This window comes from Aquarana catesbeiana, linkage group LG10, assembly GCF_042186555.1.
Source record: "Aquarana catesbeiana isolate 2022-GZ linkage group LG10, ASM4218655v1, whole genome shotgun sequence".
NCBI classification, from domain to species: Eukaryota; Metazoa; Chordata; class Amphibia; order Anura; family Ranidae; genus Aquarana; species Aquarana catesbeiana.
In genome coordinates, this window is record NC_133333.1 from 73,173,270 (window position 1) to 73,196,064 (window position 22,795).

The 22,795-nt window shown below is 48.6% G+C and overlaps 1 protein-coding gene across 3 annotated transcripts in view; it reads left to right on the forward strand.

Annotated features, from left to right (window-relative positions):
• The window catches only part of TMC4 (transmembrane channel like 4), a 1,453,434-nt gene that overhangs the window by 1,130,602 nt on the left and 300,037 nt on the right, over nucleotides 1-22,795 (forward strand). For all 3 annotated transcript variants that reach the window (XM_073602282.1, XM_073602283.1, XM_073602285.1), the window contains exon 12: nucleotides 3,767-3,950. In XM_073602282.1, the coding sequence (XP_073458383.1) occupies nucleotides 3,767-3,950 (184 nt within the window). The remainder of the gene's footprint in view (nucleotides 1-3,766; nucleotides 3,951-22,795) is intronic.

Here is a 22,795-nt window from a genome sequence, read left to right on the forward strand (position 1 = left end):
ACAGCAGTGCAGCACTAAGCGCGGGCCCCGCTCCCAGCCTCACTGTCTGAGATATTGAGAGTCTGTGATGTCACTGGTTGCTGGATGCCAGGAGGGCCAGCCTTAGCAACCATGTCCAGAAGTGTAGGGAAATGTAATTACTAGATAGTAGGTGGTGGCTGTGACCTCAATTTCATTCCGGGACACTGTATTGTACCAGGTACAGAGAGGGCAATTGCAGGTCAGTCCCAGGCAATCTGGGACATATAGGCAACCTACTCCCAGGACTTTTCCCACATCACATAGTCCATCAAGGTTGTCTGAGGCAGAGGGTGAGGAGGGGGAGGGAGCAACAACACAGGGATTTGAGGTGAGGGAATCAGAGATGCTGCACATGTAGCATGTCTGCTCACCCGACACCATTTTGGAATTTCCTGGAGGGCCCGGCGGGTCTCAGTGAAGTACATGTCCAGCAATCCAGAACGGCTCCGGTGGGTGCGCTGAGGCTGCAGGGACATCTGCCGCTTAGGAGGCATATTCGGAAATCTTCGGAAGAGCAGTGTGACAGACCTAGCCGGGACAGAGGCTGTTGGAGAGGACTGAATGCAAACCTCTTGCCTTTTGATTATGGGCCCTGGATTTTCAATGGAACAATACTCTTTGTGAGGTGAATTAGAAATGCAGTCTGAACTGTACTAATCGGACTCAGTCGTGTATATATGTATATATTGTATGTTGTTTGATTCTGTTGGGGACTCCTTGCTGTGGTCATTTGGGATTTGTGTCCCTGAAGAGGGAGGGGGGATTCCTCCAGCAGCCCCCTGCTGATAAGACTGATTCATACTATTGGGACACATCCTGTGAGGAGATGCTGGTGTCATCAACTCCAACTACCTGTGTTTATGTTAATTGAATGAGCTGATCACATTGTCCTCTATACAATGTAGGAGACGGGACAACTCCTATTGGAGCTGCTGCTATTGTGAGAAAATGTCCTGTGATAATTAACTCAGTCTGGGCAAAAGGTCATGTCTCAGTCACCTAGGCTGTATAAAGGACTAGTTAATTAGCTCATGTTAATTAGGTTAATTAGGTTACGTTTGTATTGTTAGAGTAATCTTCTCCTGTATATAAGACTGTATTCTGGTTCTGAATAAAGTCAGTTCATGTTAGCAACAAGCAAGTGTCGCCTTGTTTTGTGCTCAGAGAGGTTGGAATATCTGATATCTGTATACAGACTGGGAGGAAGTGGTATATGACGGAAGCACTCAAGCGGAGTGTGGGACGTTCCGTGACAAGCAGGTCACACGGAGCTCTGCAGGCACACGTCCTCACTCGTTCATGCCGTGGCCCCGCCCATCAGGACAAAATGTATTCTGCTGCATTTCCTTGGGGAAAATAACTTAAATACATGTTTATTATTTAGTCTGTAGGACAGTTATAGAGTCCACAAACTATGGTATACATCTGAAAATGTATCAATCCTGATGTACTGACGGCTCAGTACTAAAATATTATTTCTTGACTCCCAAAAATGCCAGGACAGTACAAATACCCCCAAATTACCCTTTTTAGAAAGCAGACTGTCCAATGTATTTAGTACCAAAGAGAACAGGTGCCCCCCAACAGAGTACACAGGGGACTTTAAGGGCAACTATATTAAATACTAAATATATATATAATAAAAAAAGTAGAAAAGGTATTGAAAGATATTAATAAATTGGTGCATACATCACCATATAGTACATAGATAAAAACAATGAGTACATTTGGATCAACTGATATTGTTTTTCTCCTGCTATATCGCCCAACACGTTTCAGGAACTCACAGAAATCCTTTCTTCAGGGGCATTTCATATGGAGATTTAGGAAAAAATAAATCGATCCATTGAGGTCTGCCAAAAAACTGCCAGTAAATTGGCAGGAATATAGATATACACGTATGTGTATGCGCATATACACGAAGGTGACTAGTGCACAGGATCAAAAATAAGATATCTGTGATGGGGTCCCAAGGAGAGCCGGGGTTGGAGCTTTTCTTAGAACTGCAGATATTGAAAATTTGTGAGCGCGTTCAGCTCGCAGATACTGCTAGTTGGATGAGAGCCTACAAGCACGTCGCAGTCAAAAAGAGGGTTCTCTTGAGGTAAAGGAACTGTTGTGTAAATCGGCGCTGAGTCCTGCCTGGCAGTTGATGTATTTAGTAAGAGGCATGCTGAGTTTTTTGAAGTTGTAATTTTTTGTCACAATTATTTGGAAAATTAAGAAATTAAAAAAACTTTTTTTGCTAATTTTTTTTGTTACATACTGTCACTAGTGCATAGGGATGGGCAAATGGTTTGGTCCAAGCATAAGTTCGGATGTTCTGCGAACACTGAACAATATGTGGTGTTCGGGGCAAATTCAAGCCACCGGAACACCGTTAAAGTCTATGGGACACTAACATGAAAAATCAAAAGTGCTAATTTTAAAGGCTTATATGCAAGTTGTTGTCATAAAAAGTGTTTGGGGACCTGGGTCCTGCACCGGGGGACATGTATCAATGCAAAAAATGTTTTTAAAAATGGCAGTTTTTTCAGGAGCAGTGATTTTTTTTAATTAATTTTTTAATTTTAACTTTAAAGTGAAACAATAAAAATTAAATATTCCTTTAATTATCGTGCCTGGGGGTGTCTATAGTATACCTGTAAAGTGGTGCATTTTTTCCGTGTTTAGAACAGTACTGCAGCAAAATGACATTTCTAAAGGAAAAATTGTCATTTAAAACTGATCATGGCTGTAATGAATTGTGGGGTATTGGCAATATAGATAAAACTCATTGAAAAAAAGGGCATGCCCCCCCCGTCTACCATTACCAGTCACTTTGGGTCTGGTATGAATATTAAGGGGAACCCCGAACCAAATTTTTTTTTTTTAAATTGCGTGGGGGTCCCCCCAAAATCCATACCAGGCCCTTCAGATCTGGAATGGAAATTAAGGGGAACCCTGCGCCAAATTAAAAAAAGAGTAGGGGTCCCCCCAAAATCCATACAAGACTCTTATCCGAGCATATCCGACCCCAAAGCACCTTGTCCCCCTGTTGATCCACCTTGCCCAGTGGTTGTGGGGGTATGTGGGCAGGGGGCTTATAGGAATCTGGAAGCTCCCTTTAACAAGGGGATCCCCCAGATCCCAGCCCACCCTATGTGTATTGGTAACAGAGTACGTTGTACCCCTACCATTTCACAAAAAAAAGGGTCAAAAATGGTAAAAAAAAAGACCAGAGACAGCTTGGGACAAGTCCTTTATTAAAAAATTAAAAAATTAAAATGTCCTGTGATGTAAATCCACCTCGCCCGATGGACCGAAAACAAAAAAGAAAAGCCGCAACCGTTCCGCCTCCATGGGAGGCCTCCGCCGACTGACGCTTGTCCTGGGTGACAGTTCTTATATAGCTGAGGGCAGGGTCAAACATTTATGTCACCTGGTGGCCCCGCCCTCAGCTATATAAGAACTCCGATAAGATTCCGATAAGCCTCCTACCCGCATGACACCACGGGGAAGCCACATGCTACATCAGCTGTAACCAGAAAAAAATGTTTTCACCTAGTCCCCTTTTTTGTTGAAGTTGGACTAACAAATCTTTAGTATCTTTTGGAAATTCCTGTGTGTTAACCACACTCTCCTGCAAGGAAATGTCCAAGTATTCTCCCATCACATCACATCTGTAATAGACTATGCTTTCTGTATTACATTTTTTTTAGCATACATTAGATGCTAACTTTGGTCTGTTTATATATTTTTTCAGAATGTTGATGGACCACTGCTCCTGTAAACTCATTCAGTTTTGGGGTCAGCAAGAATTTCTGGTGCCCCAGTTTGTGCTGGACATCATCTATGGACAAACTGTCTGCTGGATTGGAACATTCTTCTGTCCTCTGCTTCCTCTTCTAAATACAGTCAAATATTTCATCATATTCTATATGAAGAAGGTAAATACATTATTAACTTAAATAATAATTTCAGGCCCAACAAAAATATACTGCATAGAATATTAGTTGCCCACTGCCAGTATACATGGAATAAATAGTGTTATTGTAGGGGTCCTGCCCCAGGGGACATGTATCAATGCAAAAAAAAGTTTTAAAAACGTCTGTTTTATCGAGAGCAGTGATTTTAATGATGCTTAGAGTGAAAAAAAAGTAAAATATTCCTTTAAATATTGTACCTGTGGGGTGTCTATTGTATGCCTGTAAAGTGGCGCGTGTTTCCCGTGCTTAGAACAGTCCCTGCACAAAATGACATTTTTAAAGGAATAAAAGTCATTTAAAACTGCTTACGGCTTTAATGTAATGTCAGGTCCTGGTAATATGGATGAAAATCAGTGAGACAAACGGCTTGGGTATCCCCCCAGTCCATTACCAGGCCCTTTGGGTCTTGTATGGATATTAAGGTGAACCCCGCACCCAAATTGAAAAAAGGAAAGGCGTGGGGCCCCAGGCCCTCTGAACAGCAGTATACAGGCGGTGCAAACAAGACAGGGACTGTAGGTTCGTTGTTAAGTAGAATCTGTTTGTAATTTTGAACTGGTACATTTTTAAAGTGTTTAGCTCCACCCAAAAAATCTGTTTTAAGCTTTTTGGAAAACATAGGGAAGGGTTATCACCCCTGAGACATTTGTTTTGCTGTCTGTGCTCCTCTTCAGAATATTTCATCTAATTTCTGTCCCAATGACAAATGTTTTTTGAAAATTTTGGGTTTTTAGTGAAACAAGGATTGGTGATAAAGCATCAGTGGAAAGGAGCAACGTTTTTCCCATATTAACTCTTAGAGGAGAGAATTTCCCTTCCTAGGGGTAGATTTCACCTCACTTCCTGTTGTCTCCTTCTGTTTTCAAGTAGGAGTCGTTTGTAAGTTGGATGTTTGAAAGTAGGGGCCTGCCCTATATACTCTGCAGAAATTGGGGCCTTAGGTGTTGGTGTTGCCACAACACTGTAAGCCCTCACAGGGCCCTGCTGTGAAATATTAGAACAAGAATTGTAATTACATGCCCCTGTTAAACAGGGTTAGAAAAATTGGGCCTTTGGTAATGGTGGTAGTGGTGCTGGTGCCACAACACTGTAAGTCCTCACAGTTACTCTTGGTGGGCGCTGGAAGGGGCCCTGCTGTGAAATATTAGGTCAAGAATTGTAATTACATGCCCCTGTTGAACAGGGTCAGAACAATTGGGCCTTTGGTGATGGTGGTGCTGGTGCCACAACACTGTAATGCCCCGTACACACGGTCGGACTTTGTTTGGACATTCCGACAACAAAATCCTCGGATTTTTTCCAATGGATGTTGGCTCAAACTTGTTTTGCCTACACACGGTCGCACAAAGTTGTCGGAATTTCCGATACGCGGTGACGTCAAGCACGTACGACGAGACTAGAAAAGGCCAGTTCAGAACCAAGCGCGGCACCCTTTGGGCTCCTTTTGCTAATCTCGTGTTAGTAAAAGTTTGGTGAGAGACGATTCGCGCTTTTTCAGACTCGTGGCTTTCAGATCGTTTTCTGCCGTTCAGTTTGTGCTTGTGGGTTTGTATCTGCTCTTCAGTGCGTGCAGTCAGTTCGTATTGGAGTTTTCTGTGCGATCTTGTCCGCTCGTTGCTGTTTTTCAGGTCGCTCTTCACAGGCCTTGCTGTTCTTCAGTGCGTTCTGTTACTTCATTCTGAGCAGCCGACCGTTTTCTAGCCATGTTGCGTATGCATACTCCTCGTAGAGTTCGTGCTGTGCGGGGGCTTGGTGTTGGGGTCCTGACCTTGACACAAGTCCAGTCCATGAACAGGGTGGGGAGGAGTTCATGGACCAAGAATTGGTTGCTTCAGCGTGACCAGTTCTGTCATATGCCTTTGCTCCGTGAGATCCGTGAGAATAATCCTGATGATTTCAGGAACTTTCTCAGGATGACGGACCCCGTATTTCACCGTTTGTTGGCTTCGCTGACCCCCTATATCAGCAGGCAGGATACCTGCATGAGGCAAGCCATCACTCCGGAGCAGAGGTTGGTCGCTACCTTGCGGTATTTGGCCACAGGAAGAAGCCTGCAGGACCTCAAGTTCTCGACAGGCATCTCCCCCCAGGCTCTGGGGATCATTATCCCAGAGACCTGTTCTGCCATCATCCAGGTCCTACAGAAGGAGTATATGAAGGTAAGATTTTTATCCTTTTATATCACATTTTATTGTATTGAATGTTTGATAATATATTGTATTTCTTTCCTCATTCCCTAATTACCATGATTGTATTATGCTGTGAATGTCCCCTTTGTCCTCATGCATGCTGGATTTTTATGTAATTATTATTTTAGGTCCTTCATACATATTTGCCCTTCAATAACCTCCCCAGCATGGTGTCTCCTGCCCTATATTCACCTCATGTAGTTACTTAACAATGTATTTTATCAGCTCCATAGTAGTGCTTTACCCCAAACACCCCCTAAAATGTTTTGAAATGTTATTTTTGATTTAAATTCAGGCAGAGGGCCAGAGGCTTTTTTTTGTGGTGTCCCCAAATTTTTTGTAACCCTCCCTCCCCCAACTGCTAAGTCAGCTGATCCCAATTCTCTATCCTCAATCATCTATCTGCTGACTTTGCCAAACCCATACACACTATACCCATCTCTTTAGTGCTCAGATTTATGGATGAATTCCCCAAAGCATGTAGTGCAAGGGCCTGCCTGTATACTTTCCAATGGTACTGTTTAAAGTTCTTGTATCCTATTATGATCTTGATAGGTAATAGCAGAATGTTCAAATGTCCTCAAATGTGTACAGTGTGTATTTATATCTTTGTATTATGACACTTCTTACCTGTCCAGTGGGCTGCCAATAGTGTAACTAAGGAGGGGCTGTTCCAAGTAATACCCTGTATTTAGGCATTCATCTTTCAATGAAGTGAAGAGGGTTACCTGTCCAAGAGTTCCCCCCCCTATAATGTTAGAAATGGCCCATGAGAGGGGGGGGGAATATGATAGGTGTACCTTATACTTTGTTGTTGTTAAATTCCCCTTAATAAATGCTATCTGGAGGTTGACCCATAATGTTTGTGTCTAATCTGCTTGCCAGGTTTCTGTGAAAAAATAGTAATGTTTATTGTTTTTTCCTCAACAGTTTCCTTCCATGCCACAGGAATGGCAGACTGTGGCCTCCCACTTTGCCCAGCGGTGGGACTTTCCTAACTGCGGAGGGGCAATTGATGGGAAACACGTCCACATCGTCCCACCACCCAACTCGGGGTCGTACTATTATAATTACAAGGGGTTTCATAGTATAGTGATGTTGGCGGTGGTGTCGGCTAATTACGACTTCTTGTATGTGGACGTGGGGAAGAATGGCCGGATGTCCGATGGTGGAGTGATCGCCCAGATGGAGTTCTACAGGCGTCTCCAGAATGGCAGCTTGGACTTGCCACCTCCAGAGGACAATGTTGAAGGTCTCCCATTTGTGTTCGTTGCTGATGAAGCATTTGCGCTGGGGGACCACCTGATGCGGCCATTCCCGATGAGGACCCTCACCCCGGAACAGAGGGTTTTTAATTACCGGCTGGCCAGAGCCCGAAGAGTGGTGGAGAACACATTTGGAATCCTGGCCAGCCGGTTCCGATTATTTATGACACCCATCCATATGGCGGAGTATAAACTGAACCATATAATACTTGCCTGCTGTGTTCTCCATAATTTTCTACGAAAACATTCAGCCAACTATGCTGGCTCAGTTGGGCCTGAGGCCAGAATCCCAAATACATCAACAATGACGGCACTTGAAAGCGGCCGTCCTGGCTTGCCCTCCCTGAATGCCCGTGATGTCCGGTTACGATACCTGGAGTTCTTTGCGGGTAGGGGGGCTATCAATATGCCAGACAATATGTGACAGCTTTTTCAAATAAAAAACAACCAAAAGAAATTCTTGGTGGACATTTACTGCTTGTGTTTGTTTTAGCTGACCCTGACAGAAATGTGTTGAGTGCAGAAAATGTCGTGATTGGGTAACCTTATAAAAAACAGTGTTGGCTGGTACTTCCTAAATGCAAAAACACATTTCACTACAAGTGCACTTGCAACTGCACTGAACCTGCACTTGTAGTGCAAAGAGGATTTGCCCTTAGGAAATAACCCCCATTTGTGCATAAAACAACAATTACATCACCCCAAAAGTGTTGTAGTGTTGAGACAATAATCCACACATTCTTGAGTAAGGCACTTTTTTATACCTGCACAATCACATGCGCATTTACCAAAGGTTTTTAAAACAAACCAACATGTTTGTTGTATAACAATGTTTGCAGTAGCATTATGAAAAATCAAAATATCCATTTCAGATAAAACAGGCCTGTGTAAAACCAACAAGAAAGCCAAAAAACTTGAACTTACAAAGTTCACATTAGGTAAAACCTGAAGGCTATTTTAGACATCAGTATTTAGGAACTGGGTTTGATATAGCGTTCAGATGGGGGGAAATCACCCCTGGAAAAGCCAAATTTGGAAGATGCACACCAATTTACAAATGTCCACATGTGCTATCTGCCATCATGGGGGATCAAGGGACGTGTTTGGGGGGAGCAAGCCCTTCCTCAACGCTACTTTATAATTGAGGAAGGGGTTGCCCCCCCAAAACGCGTCCATTGATCTCCCGTGATGGCAGATAGCACATGTTGGCACACTGTGTGCATCCTCCAAATTTGGCTTTTCTAAACATTGAAAAAATTTTAGTACGATAAAACAGGTGATTTTGTGGGGTTTAAATTCGCCCCAAAACATCAATGATGTTATTATTTTTTTTAATAACATCAGTGATTTGTTGATGTATGTTTTGCAATTGGAGATTACACCCCATGATCTCCCCGATGAGTATCTGGGCACTTTCAGATGTAAAGCGTTCTGGATCCCTCACATCACGATCACCTAAAAAGAGATAAAGAACAAAAAAAAGGTCTCAAAAATCTGCCACCATCCATCTCTTTTACCTGAGCCTGTGGTCGCAGACACTCACCTGTTGTGGTGCCAATCTCCACCACGTCTTCTTCTTCCTCCTGCTCAGCTTCTTGGGTTGGTATTTCCCCTTCTTCCAGAGAGGGGGGTCTCTGGTCTCCTGGGATGAGGGGTGTCCGAGTCTTTTCTCCCCTATGTAAAACAAAAATGGTATACTTAGCACACAGATATTTGATGGCAGAACTATAGAAATAGGAAACATTGCTTGGAAGTGGGGTACAATTGTCTATTTTAGCCGAGTTCCAAGATGTATATTTTTTATTGCCCTTTGTCAAGCTGCAATACTTTACCTGTTTGGTACAAGCTTCACAGATGGAGACCCCCCTATAGTATACACTGGAGCACCTGTGTGGCCCCCCCTAATAAAAATGGTGTTCTTGTGTCCCACACTAGTGCTCCAGTGTCCAGATGTGAAAACAGCTGCTCAGTGTCTACTCCTTACAGACAATCTAGTTTGCATTTCATTCTAGTAACAAACCCATCTACACAAACAAATATTTGGCATCCAAGTAGGCCCCCAAAAATGTGTGAAAATGCATATGGCCTAAACAATGGTGTTCTAGAGGCCGAAAGAAAAATGTTTGATACAAACGAATAATGTGCCCATGAACATTAAAGTTGACCTTTGGAAACGTTACAACTAATGAAAGCATATGGAGCAGAACGAACGTAATAAAGACAGAAAGAATAGGAACACAGCACAACTACTTACTTTTTTGCAGCACTCTCCGGATCTTTCGGTACTGCTCTGGCTCTCTCAACTTCAGGTCCGACCACCGCTTCCTGAGCTGATCTTTAGACCTTCGTACCCCGAAATTCCGCTCTAGACTCCTGACCACTTTCGCCATGATTTTGGCCTTTCGGATGTTGGGGTTGGGGTAAGGCTCATATTTTCCGTCATAGTCGGACTTCCTCATGATGTCGACCATCTCCAACATCTCCCCAAACGACATATTTGTGGCCTTAAAACGTCTCCTTCTGGATCGGGACGTGCCTGGATCCGCCCTTTCCTCCTCCTCCTCGTTGCTACAATTAGCCCGCACCTGCTGTATGTCCGCCATCATGCTCTTCTCCCACTGCGCCGAACGAAAAGGGGCGGGGAATACACTAGAAAGAACGTCAGGGGCGGGCGGAGTCACACACATGCGCAGTGTATATAAAGCGTAACACGCGTGCGTATTACGTTTGATCTGTGAGCGGAGGAAGGAGCATTGAACGCGGCGATCGTAAGAACGAAGGTAAGAGACAAACTTGGGCCTATACTGCTTCTATAGATTGAGGCCTATATTGTAACAAGATTGGGAGAGTTTGGTGTGACATTAGGCTTTGTCTTGTGTTGTGTCTTGCAGTGAACATGGATATGGTACTGAAAGATCAGGACTTCATTTCAGTCTTCATAGAGATGCTAAGGGAGCTGCCCTGTCTGTGGGAGATTAAACACCCCCATTACAAGAACCAAGCAAAGAGGAAGGCAGCACTGGAGCAATTGTGTGAAATTGTGAAGCAGGTGATCCCCACAGCAGACATCACTTTTTTAAAGATTTTCATTGGTGGCCTGAGGAGCACATATCTGAGGGAGCGCAATAAAGTCCTGGATTCACAGAGATCCGGAGCAGCAGATGACATCTATGTCCCCAGGATGTTGTACTACGACAGGCTGCACTTTCTGGCAGGCCAGACTGAACCCAGGTCATCACTCTCCAGTCTTCCTTCCACGCTTCCTTCCCCCCCGGCTGAGGCTTCTGACGCCCAACCTGGGCCTTCCAGGCCACATGTGGAGGAGCCCAGATTGAGCCAGGTATAGCATTCCTCTAAATATTTCTGCTTGTCCAATCAATGATGTTAACTAGATGTTAGTTTGGAGTACTAATTTATGACTGTGATTGATGATGCAAAAACTAAAACCATGTCCCTTTTTCATACACAGGGAAGTCTCAGCCAGGAGGTGGCCGGGCCAAGCCGGCTGGCTGATCTGCAGGTCCCTCCACCCCCCCTGGAAACAGAAAGTGGCAGTAGGAGGAGTGCCCTAGAGGAGGCTGCTATCAGATTTTTTTGTAGGGCTACAGAGGTCCTGGGAGCACCCCACATCAGGCAGGAGAACATTGCTGCATTCATAGCCTATAAAATGCAGAGGATGGAGGAGGGCCAAAAAAGCCATGTGTGAGGCCCTCATATCAGAGGCTCTGGCGAAAGGTGTGAGGGGCCAAATTACACCTCACACACAGCTTTGGGATGGTCCTCCTCCTCCTCCTGCAGGTCCTACTCCTCCTCCAGGTCCTACTCCTCCTCCTGCCACATCTCCAACTGCACAGCCACAGAAGGAAGTGTGAAAGGAAGACCAGACAGTGAGGACCCTGGATCCAGTCTGGTCGGCCAAAAGATGCAGCCTCTTGTGGTACCACAGCCTGGGGACACTGATGTCATCTGCTGCTATCCGAGTCTCTGTGAATCCCGGACCAGACTGCCCTCCCTTACATATGGACTCCTCAGGCCACCAATTTTGATGTTGAAGAATTGATGTCTGCCGTGGGGGTCCCAGGCTTCACTAATTTCTCCTGTTGATCCAGTGTTGCCTTCCTCTTTGTTTGGTTCTGAGCCCTTAATAAAGGATTTTTGTTTTGAATTATACTCTCCTATGTGTTTTACTTCAAAAATGATGGTTTGTTTGTGAGGATTCAGGTACATTTCTAATATACAATGTGAAATGAACAAGGGACACCAACAACAAACAATCTCCTGGAGATTAAATAATAAAAGATATCAATGGTGTTGGGGTAACTTGCCACACAAAACACACACAAAAATATTCTGGAGTAAAAATAAAAATAACATTGAACAAAGATCAGCCTTGGAAAAAATCCAAACATTAAAGAAAAAAAAAGGCTTAAAAACAAAAAAAAAAAACATAAAAAATATAAAACTGTCAGATGTGACAACTAATAACAATATATTGAGGGAATCCCACTAAAAAAACACAAATAAAACTTTGTGAGAAGTGTGTGTGAATATGAGCAGCAAAACTACTTAATTCTTGTCACATTATAAAGAAGAAGAGAGTGCGCTGTATTAAACCATTTTTTACATTGCAGCGTGACGAAAGTGCTGTATCCATTGCGAACGCTAAGTTTACCAGAACGAGCTGTCCTGTGTCGGAATTTCTTCTGAGCATGCGTGGCACTTTGTGCGTCGGAACAGGCCACACATGGTCGGAATTGACGCGATCGGATTTTGTTGTCGGAAAATTTTATCTCCTGCTGTACAACTTTGTGTGTCGGAAAATCCGATGGAAAATGTCCGATGGCGCCCACACACACGGTCGGAATTTCCGACAACACGCTCTGATCGGACATTGTCCATCGGAAAATCCGACCGTGTGTATGGGGCATAAGTCTTCACAGTTACTCCTGGTGGGTGCTGGAACAGGCCCTGCTGTGAAATATTAGATCAAGAATTGTAATTACATGCACCTGTTGAACAAGGGCAGAAAAATTGGGCCTTTGGTGGTGGTGGTGGTGGTGCTGGTGCCACAACACTGTAAGTTCTCACAGTTGCTCTTGGTGGGCGCTAAAACGGACCCTGCTGTAAAATATTAGATCAAGAATTGTAATTACATGCACCTGTTGAACAGGGGCAGAAAAATTGGGCCTTTGGTGGTGGTGCTGGTGCCACAACACTGTAAGTCCTCACAGTTACTCTTGGTGGGCACTGGAACGGGCCCTGCTGTGAAATATTAGATCAAGAATTGTAATTACATGTCCCTGTTGAACAGGGGCAGAAAAATTGGGCCTTAGGCACTGGTTCCACAACACTGCAACCCCTCACAAATACTCTAGTTGGAGCGCAGGAACGAGCCCTGCTGCAAAGTATTGCATTAAAAATTGTAATTACACGCCCCTGTTAAACAGGGGCTGAAAAATTGGGCCTTAGGCACTGGTGCTGGTGCCACAACACTGCAACCCCTCACAGATACTCTAGTCGGAACGCAGGAGTGAGCCCTGCTGCAAAGTATTGCATCAAAAATTGTAATTAAACAGGGTGTCAGGAAATGTTCCATCCGCTGGTAATATCTGTCATTTGGCATGCAGTACTGTGGTCCACCAGCAGTTTGGAACTGTCAGGAGAGCTTTTCCCTGCTGATGTTATGTCATCTTTGGGCTGCAATACTGGTGTCCACCAGCGGATGGATCCTGGCAGTGTGGAGCAGACAGTACCTCCTACAATCAGGTGTCACTTGAGGCCAATCACAGGCCTATAAATACCCGGCAAGCACTCACATGTTTGCCTTGGTTTCCCCCCCCCGACCTGCTAGCTTGTGATCTGATCCTGATTCTGAACCTGTTCCTGTGCCCTGAACCTGATCCTGTCTCCCTGTCCCAATCCCTATCGTGTCCCACCTGTTACCTTGCATCCCTGCCTGCAGTCTTATCCATCCATCCTCTCCCTGTTCTGTGTTCCATACCCCATCTGCTGATCTCCCTGTGTATGACCTTGGCCTGGCTTACGTTTATGTCTCCGGAACATCCCCTGTCCATCTACTGATCTGCTGTGTATGACCCTGGCCTGGCTATTGTTTATGATCCTGGTATTTCCCATTTATTGTACTTATCTGTCTGTTGTTATTTGTGGGTCTCTGTCTATGGTTGGTTATTGCACTGTGTCATATTGGAGTTGGTTGTACTATATTATTCACTTACTTATATTATTATATTTTCACTTATATACGTTTTGGTGTCCTCTGTTGCAGATCACACGGTTCTGGTCACACCTGTTCATGACAGTAAACAAAGGCCATCTCTGACCAGAAGTGACTGCGCAGAGGAACCATTGTAGTCCTGTTACTGCTACTAAAATGCAATCAGAAACAGTTTTTCTCCTTGCCTCATTGGTGTTGGAGGATAACAATTACTGTCGTCTGGTATTGAAAGAGTGGGCCAGGGATCAGCTCCTGGAGTGTATCTGTCTGGCCCATTCTCTGATTGATCAGGGTAGATTACTGTTTAAAAATGTTCAGCCCCTGATACAGGTGTGTGCTGAGCTAGCCTTGTCTAGCAGTCCTAAAGAAAGTGACGATTTTTCTCCCCCCTTCAGTAGTGATCAGGTGGAGTCTCTGGTATGGCTGTTGGAGGATGATGCTGTATACTTTCTGGAGCATTATTCAGCTTGTCCTAAACAGGTACTAGTGGATTGTATAGATTCGGTGCAGTCCCTGGTTAGACAGGCATTATGTGAACCCACGTTTGTTCAACCTGTACTACAGGCATGGTCAGACTTATTATTTCCAGCCTCAATCAGCTCTTCACAACTCAGACCTGCTATTAGACACCTGCCTGCCCAGGAGTCTTTTTCCCATTCACCCATGGCAACCTCCGTTTCAGCCCAATATACCCTGCTTCCCACCAAATATCAATACCCTGTCTCTACCCGCTGCACTTATCCTGCCTTTAACCCGCCTGCCTCTTCTCTGCTACCTACCACTTCCCCACAAGAACTTCCTCTGGCCACTGTTCAATCTTCCTTGTCATATCCCAGCCCTTCTCTTCAGTACGCCTGACCTCCTACCTACAGTCCTGCAGTCACCTACAAATCTCCAGCAGTTAAGCCAAAGAAGAAACAGAAGTTCTTTCCAACCCAAACGATCCTGCCTCAACACCAACCAACCTGCTCCAGTCTGCTTGCATGCCAGCTGAACCTGATAACCCATCTGATTCTGCCAAATCTCTGCTTGCTATCCAGCCAGTGTCTCAGCCTGATGTGTTCCTGTCTGCTGCCCAGCCTGATGTGTTCCTGTCTGCTGCCTAGCCTGATGTGTTCTTGTCTGCTGCCCAGCCTGATGTGCCACCGTCTGCTGCCCAGCCTGATGTGCCACCATCTGCTGCCCAGCCTGATGTGCCACCGCCTGCTGCCCAGCCTAATGTGCCACCATCTGCTTGCCAGCCTGATGTGCCACCTTCTGCTGCCCAGCCTGATGTGCCACCTTCTGCTGCCCAGCCTGATGTGCCACCTTCTGCTGCCCAGCCTGATGTGCCACCGTCTGGTGCCCAGCCTGATGTGCCACCGTCTGCTGCCCAGCCTGATGTGCCACCGTCTGCTGCCAAGTCTGATGTGCCACCGTCTGCTGCCCAGCCTGATGTGCCATGGTCTGCTGCCCAGCCTGATGTGCCACCGTCTGCTGCCCAGCCTGATGTGCCACCTTCTGCTGCCCAGCCTGATGTGCCTTCTGCTGCCCAGCCTGATGTGCCACCGTCCACTGCCCAGCCTGATGTGCCACCGTCCGCTGCCCAGCCTGATGTGCCACCGTCTGCTGCCCAGCCTGATGTGCCACCATCTGCTGCCCAGCCTGATGTGCCACTGTCCCCTGCCCAGCCTGATGTGCCACCGTCCCCTGCCCAGCCTGATGTACCACCGTCCCCTTCCCAGCCTGATGTGCCACCATCCGCTGCTCAGCCTGAGGTGCCACCATCCGCTGCCCAGCCTGAGGTGCCACCGTCCGCTGCCCAGCCTGAGGTGCCACCGTCCGCTGCCCAGCCTGAGGTGCCACCTTCTGCTGCCCAGCCTGATGTGCCACCGTCTGGTGCCCAGCCTGATGTGCCACCGTCTGCTGCCCAGCCTGATGTGCCACCGTCTGCTGCCAAGTCTGATGTGCCACCGTCTGCTGCCCAGCCTGATGTGCCATGGTCTGCTGCCCAGCCTGATGTGCCACCGTCTGCTGCCCAGCCTGATGTGCCACCTTCTGCTGCCCAGCCTGATGTGCCTTCTGCTGCCCAGCCTGATGTGCCACCGTCCACTGCCCAGCCTGATGTGCCACCGTCCGCTGCCCAGCCTGATGTGCCGCCGTCTGCTGCCCAGCCTGATGTGCCACCGTCTGCTGCCCAGCCTGATGTGCCACTGTCCCCTGCCCAGCCTGATGTGCCACCGTCCCCTGCCCAGCCTGATGTACCACCGTCCCCTTCCCAGCCTGATGTGCCACCATCCGCTGCTCAGCCTGAGGTGCCACCATCCGCTGCCCAGCCTGAGGTGCCACCGTCCGCTGCCCAGCCTGAGGTGCCACCGTCCGCTGCCCAGCCTGAGGTGCTCCTGTCTGCTGCCCAGCCTGAGGTGCTCCTGTCCACTGCCCAGCCTGAGGTGCCAGTGTCTGCTACTCAGCCTGTTGTACCAATGCCTGTGCCCGCTGTCCAGTTTGAGGTCCCAGTGCCTGCTACTCAGCCTGACATCCCAGTGTCCATGTTCCAGTCTGACGCTCCAGTGACTACTTCCCAGTCTGATGTACCGGTTGTTCAGCCTGTTGTGCCAGTACCTGCTGTTCTGCCTGTTGTGCCAGCACCTGTACCTGCTACCCAGTCTGAAATTCCAGTACCGGCTGCCCGGTTTGAAGTTACAGTACCTGCTATCCAGTCTGATGCACCCGTTGTTCAGCCTGTTGTGCCACCACCTGTTGTTCTGCCTGATGTGCCAGCGCCTGTGTCTGCTGCCCAGTCTGAAGGTCCAGTACCTGCTGCCTGGTCTGATGTCTCGGTACCCGCTGTCCAGTCCAATGAGCCTGCCTTCCAGCCTGATGTCTTAAAATTAGTATCTCAGCCTGAAGTTTTGGTGCCCGTGTCTCAGCCTGAAGTTTTGGTGCCCGTTACCCAGTCTGCTGAATCGGTGCCCGTTACCCAGTCTGCTGAACCGGTGCCCATTACCCAGTCTGCTGAACCGGAGTCCGTCACTCAGCCTGTTAAGCCAGTACCTGTTATTCAGCTTGCTGGACCAGTGCCCAGTGTCCAGCTCACTGAGCCGGGGCCCGTTACCCAGCCTACTGGGCCGGGGCCCATTACCCAGCTTGCTGAGCCGTGCCTGTGATCCAGCCTGCCCTTACGGTGCTCGCTGTTCAGCCTAATGTTCCAGAGCCTGCTGCCCAGCTCGAGGACCCAGAGCCTGCTGCCCAGCTCGAGGACCCGGAGCCTGCTGCCCAGCTCGAGGACCCGGAGCCTGCTGCCCAGCTCGAGGACCCGGAGCCCGCTGTCTGCCCTGATGTGCCCGCTGTCTGCCCTGAGGTGCCCGATGCCCAGCCTGAAGTGCCTGTTGCCCAGCCTGACGTACCCCCATCTGTTGTTCTGCTTGATGTCATAGACTATGGACAATTACAACCAGTTGGTGCATCCGGAGGCCGCTCCTTTGAGGGGGGGTACTATCAGGAAATGTTCCATCCGCTGGTAATATCTGTCATTTGGCATGCAGTACTGAGGTCCACTAGCAGGTGTCTCCTGGCAGTTTGGAACTGTCAGGAGAGCTTTTCCCTGCTGATGTTATGTCATCTTTGGGCCGCAGTACTGGCATCCACCAGCAGATGGATCCTGGCAGTGTGGAGCAGACAGTACCTCCTACAATCAGGTGTCACTTGAGGCCAATCACAGGCCTATAAATACCCGGCAAGCACTCACATGTTTGCCTTGGTTTCTTCATTGCCCCCTGACCTGCTAGCTTGTGATCTGATCCTGATTCTGAACCTGTTCCTGTGCCCTGAACCTGATCCTGTCTCCCTGTCCCAATCCCTATCCTGTCCCACCTGTTACCTTGCATCCCTGCCTGCAGTCTGATCCATCCATTCTCTCCCTGTCCTGTGTTCCATACCCCATCTGCTGATCTCCCTGTGTATGACCTTGGCCTGGCTTACGTTTATGTCTCCGGAACATCCCCTGTCCATCTGCTGATCTGCTGTGCATGACCCTGGCCTGGCTATTGTTTATGATCCTGGTATTTCCCATTTATTGTACTTATCTGTCTGTTGTTATTTGTGGGTCTCTGTCTGTGGTTGGTTATTGCACTGTGTCATATTGGAGTTGGTTGTACTATATTATTCACTTACTTGAATAAATTATTATATTTTCACTTATATACGTTTTGGTGTCCTCTGTCGCAGATCACACGGTTCTGGTCACACCTGTTCATGACACAGGGGCAGAAAAATTGGGCATTAGCCACTGGTGGTGGCGCCTAGAACCAAAAATATTCTTACAAGCTATCAGCATGATCATTGAGGAGGAAGAGGATAGTCACTCAGCATAACAGGATAGTCACTCAGCATCAGCATAGGGAGTCTTGAAGAAATCTGTCATTTCAAAAAAAATTATTCGGCTACACCAGGATCAGGTGCTTGGTATCTGGTGGTGATCCAAGACTTTTTTATTTTTTGAAGGTCAGTCGATCAACCAAGTCGGTGGACCCTGTGATCGGTTACAAAGCCTCCAGCAGCACTGAATGTGCGTTCCGAAAGAACGCAGGACAGGCCAGTAGCTCAATTGCATACTGTGCAAGCTCTGGCCAGTGATCCATCCTCAAGACCCAGTAACCCAGAGGATTTTCGGTAGGAAAGGTGTCCAAGTCAGATCTTGCCACTAGGTATTCCTGCACCATGTAAAACAGACGCTGGTGATGGTTGGTGGAACCGATCATACCTTGGGGCTGCGGACTAAAAAATTGTCTGAACGCATCGGTCAGATGGCCACCTTCTCCACCGCTCCTTCTTTGACTGACCGAAGCCTCAGCAACATGTTGTCCAAGAACAGGAGTTTGTAACCTCCCAGTCTTTGGGAACGCGTTGCACAGACCTTTCTGCAAGGCCTCCCGAAGATGTTTCATCCTCTCCTCCCTCTGCAACAGCAAGATAAGGTCCGCAACCTTACCCTTGTAACATGGATCAAGGAGGGCTGCCAGCCAGTAAAGATCCCTCTCCTTGATACCACGAATACGAGGATCCTTCCGCAGGCTTTGCAGTATCAGGGAGGCCATGCAGCGTAGATTTGCTGAGGCATTCGGTCCGGAGTCTTCTGGAGCACTAAGAACGGCATGATCCGCAGCCACCTCCTCCCAGCCACGTACAGCCACGTACAAGTCCATGGGTTTCTTGGGACTGTAAATGATCCCTTAAAGACTGCTGCTGATGCTGAGTGCCAGGCTCCACCTCCATGCTGACACAATCCTCCTCCTCCTCTTCCTGTGTGATTGGCAGGCACACAGGAACACTGTCTGGATAAAGGGGGCCTTGAGAGCTAAGGAAGTCCTCCTCTTCCTGCCTCTGTTCTGCCTCAAGTGCCCTGTCCATTATTCCACACACCGTGTGCTCCAACAGGTGGACAAGGGGGACAGTGTCACTGATGCATGCACTGTCACTGCTCACCATCCTTGTGGCCTCCTAAAATGGTGACAGGACAGTGCATGCATCTCTGATCATGGCCCACTGGCGTGGGGAAAAAAAACAAGCTCCCCTGACCCTGTCCTGGTGCATTAGTCGCACGGGTACTCATTGATTGCCCTCTGCTGCGTGTACAGCCACTGCAGCATGGCCAATGTTGAGTTCCACCTGGTGGGCATGTCAGAGATTAGGTGGTTCTTGGGCAGGTTAAATTCCTTTTGGAGATCAGCCAGCCGAGCACTGGCATTATACGACCAGCGAAAAATGCACACAGACTTTCTTGGCCTGCCTCAGGACATCTTGTAAGCCCAGGTACCTGCCAAAGAACCGCTACACCACCAAGTTAAGGACGTGAGCCAAACAGGGCACATGGGTCAGTTGTCCCTGTCTGAGGGCAGGGAGGAGGTTGGTGGCATTGTCGCAAACCACCATTTCTGGCTTAAGCTGGCATGGCATCAACCACCTCTGAACCTGCCCCTGCAGAGCTGACAGAATCTCTGCCCCAGTGTGACTTTTGTCCCCCAAGCACACCAGCTCAAGCACCGCATGGCATCTTTTGGCCTGCGTACTTGCATAGCCCCTCGAACGCCTACGGAGCACCACTGGTTCCAAGGACAAAGCACAGGAAGAGGCCATGGAGGAAGAAGAAGTGGAGGGGGTGGAGGAGAGAGGTGTGTCGGAATCACCAGTAGTACAGTAGGTGACCGTTATATTGTGTCAATCTCGCCGCATTTCTCAGCGAGATTTGACACCTGCGAGCCCCGTCGCGGGAGCCAGCGCGGAGATGGCTCACTCATCGGGAAAGGAAAACTTTGTTTTCCTTTCCCGATCAGTGACAGGCAGTGCTGACAGCTGTCTGGTATGAATCCTGAGGGGGAACGCCGCGCCAAATTTTAAATGAAAAAAACGGCGTGGGTTCCCCCAGGGGCATACCAGGCCCTTAGGTCTGGTATGGATTGTAAGGGGAACCCCCTATGCCAACAAAATGGCGTGGGAGTCCCCCCAAAAATCCATACCAGACCCTTATCCGAGCACGCAGCCCGGCCGGCCAGGAAAGGGGGTGGGGACGAGCGAGCGCCCCCCTCCTGATCCGTACCAGGCCGCATGCCCTCAACATGGGGGGTGGGTGCCTTGGGGGAGGGGGGGCACCCTGCTGGCCCCCCCACCCCAAAGCACCTTGTCCCCATGTTGATGAATACAAAGGCCTCTTCCCAACAACCCTGGCCATTGGTTATCAGGGTCTGCAGGCAGGGGGGCTTATCGGAATCCAGGAGCCCCCTTTAATAAGGGGGCTCCAGATCCCGGCCCCCCACCCTGTGTGAATGAGTATGGGGTACATGGTACCCCTACCCATTCACCTAGGGAAAAGTGTCAATAAAAAAAAAACACAGTACACAGGATTAAGAGTAATTTATTAGGCAGCTCCGGGGTCTTCTTCCGACTTCGGGGGGGTTTCTTTCGACTTCTCCCGGTGTTCCGCCTCTTCTCCCGGGCCCCTCCGCTATCTTCTTCCAGCTCTTTTGCCAGCAAAGGAACGCAGTCTGCTGCCGCTGTCTTGTCGCCGCTGTCTTGTCGCTTCGTCGCTTCTTCTCTTCTTCTCTTCTTCCGATGTTGACACAACGCTCTCTCCGGCTGGAATGCTTTGTGCGAGCTGCGGAGCCATTTATATAGGTGGTGACCCCACCCCCTTGTGACGTCACAGTCCCAGCATGTGCAGGAACTCTGAGGTCACGCTCCCTTATGACGCCAGAGTCCCTGCGCATGCTGGGACCGTGATGTCACAAGGGGGTGGGGTCACCGCCTATATAAATGGCTCCGCAGCTCACACAAAGCATTCCAGCCGGAGAGAGCGTCGTGTCAACATTGGAAGAACAGGAGAAGAAGCAACGTGTCAGGTCACCTGTATCCAGGTGACAGATGCACCCCGTTGGGGTCAGGAGTGCACCGCTATGATAGTGGACCCTGAGGCTGACTGCTGCAGATGGAACTCAGGGTGGTTCAGGAAGGCAGGTCCCCTGGAGCACCAACACGGATCCCACAGTGAGTTAGAGCATAGATTCCCCAGGGCACGGAGTCTAAGAACCAGTTGGTGTTCACCAGAGCCTCTAGTGGTGAGGATGGACTGGGATGCAACTGGCTCCAGGTCGCGGCCCCCAGGGTCTCCCAGCTCACGCTCATGGTAGGCTACAGGAAAATGGAGAGGAAACAGCAGCCCAGGACAGCAAGGAATAGTAAGGAGGTAGCCAAATGTCGGGGTGACTAGCAGACAAGGATAACAGAGAACACGCCAAAAGTCAGGGTCACAGGCAAACAGGGATAGTCGAGAACGCGCCAAAGGTCAGGGTCACAAGCAGACAAGAATAGTCGGGAACACACCAAGATCAGTAACAGAGACAGAGACAAACTAGAGCACACGGCAAACAGGAAGCCAAACACACAATATTGCACGGCAAGGCAGGCTTGGACAATACGGTGTTAAATAGTGGTTCCTGTTAAGGCTAGGGTGGAGCCACACAGAGGGAAGATTACTTAAGCATGCAGGTGTAAGAGTACAAGCCTCAAGGCTGATACACAGATCAGGTAAGAGACAGACAGGTCATGAATGTATTACTGCAAGGTCATGACACGACGAGACAGCGGCGACAAGACAGCGGCAGCAGACCGGGCCCCTCGCTGGCAAAAGAGCTGGAAGATAGCAGAGGGGCCCGGGAGAAGAGGCAGAACACCGGGAGAAGTCGGAACAAACACCCCCCCCGAAGTCGGAAGAAGACCCCGGAGCTGCCTAATAAATTACTCTTAAAACCTGTGTACTGTGTTTTTTTTTTATTGACACTTTTCCCTAGGTGAATGGGTAGGGGTACCATGTACCCCATACTCATTCACACAGGGTGGGGGGCCAGGATCTGGGAGCCCCCTTATTAAAGGGGGCTCCCGGATTCCGATAAGCCCCCCGCCCGCAGACCCCGACAACCAATGGCCAGGGTTGTTGGGAAGAGGCCCTTGTCCTCATCAACATGGTGACAAGTTGCTTTGGGGTGGGGGGGCCAGCAGGGCGCCCCCCCTCCCCCAAGGCACCCACCCCCCCATGTTGAGGGTATGCGGCCTGGTACTGCTCAGGACTGCCTTTCCTGGCCGGCCGGGCTGCGTGCTCGGATAAGGGTCTGGTATGGATTTTGGGGGGACCCCACACCGATTTTTCGGCGTAGGGGGTTCCCCTTACAATCCATACCAGACCTAAGGGCCTGTTATGCCCCTGGGGGGGGACCTACGCCGGTTTTTTCATTTAAAATTTGGTGCGGCGTTCCCCCTCAGGATTCATACCAGACAGCTGTCAGCACTGCCTGTCACTCATCGGGAAAGGAAAACAAAGTCATGCACAGCACCCTGTCGCCGAGAACCAGCGCGATGGTATCGCGCTGGAAACACAATCTCGCGGTCAGGTACTGTATCAAAGGGACATCAGCTGTTATATTAAAATTGAGTTGGCTTGGACAAATCGACCATTGTCAACTGAATTCTGGCCTGGTCAATATTGTGCTGTATGTGTACATACATATAATAATCTAATGTCCCACTTAAATCGGCGAACATATTACAACATGTACCCCCACTTGGGTCGGTTCTAACTACTAGAACTGA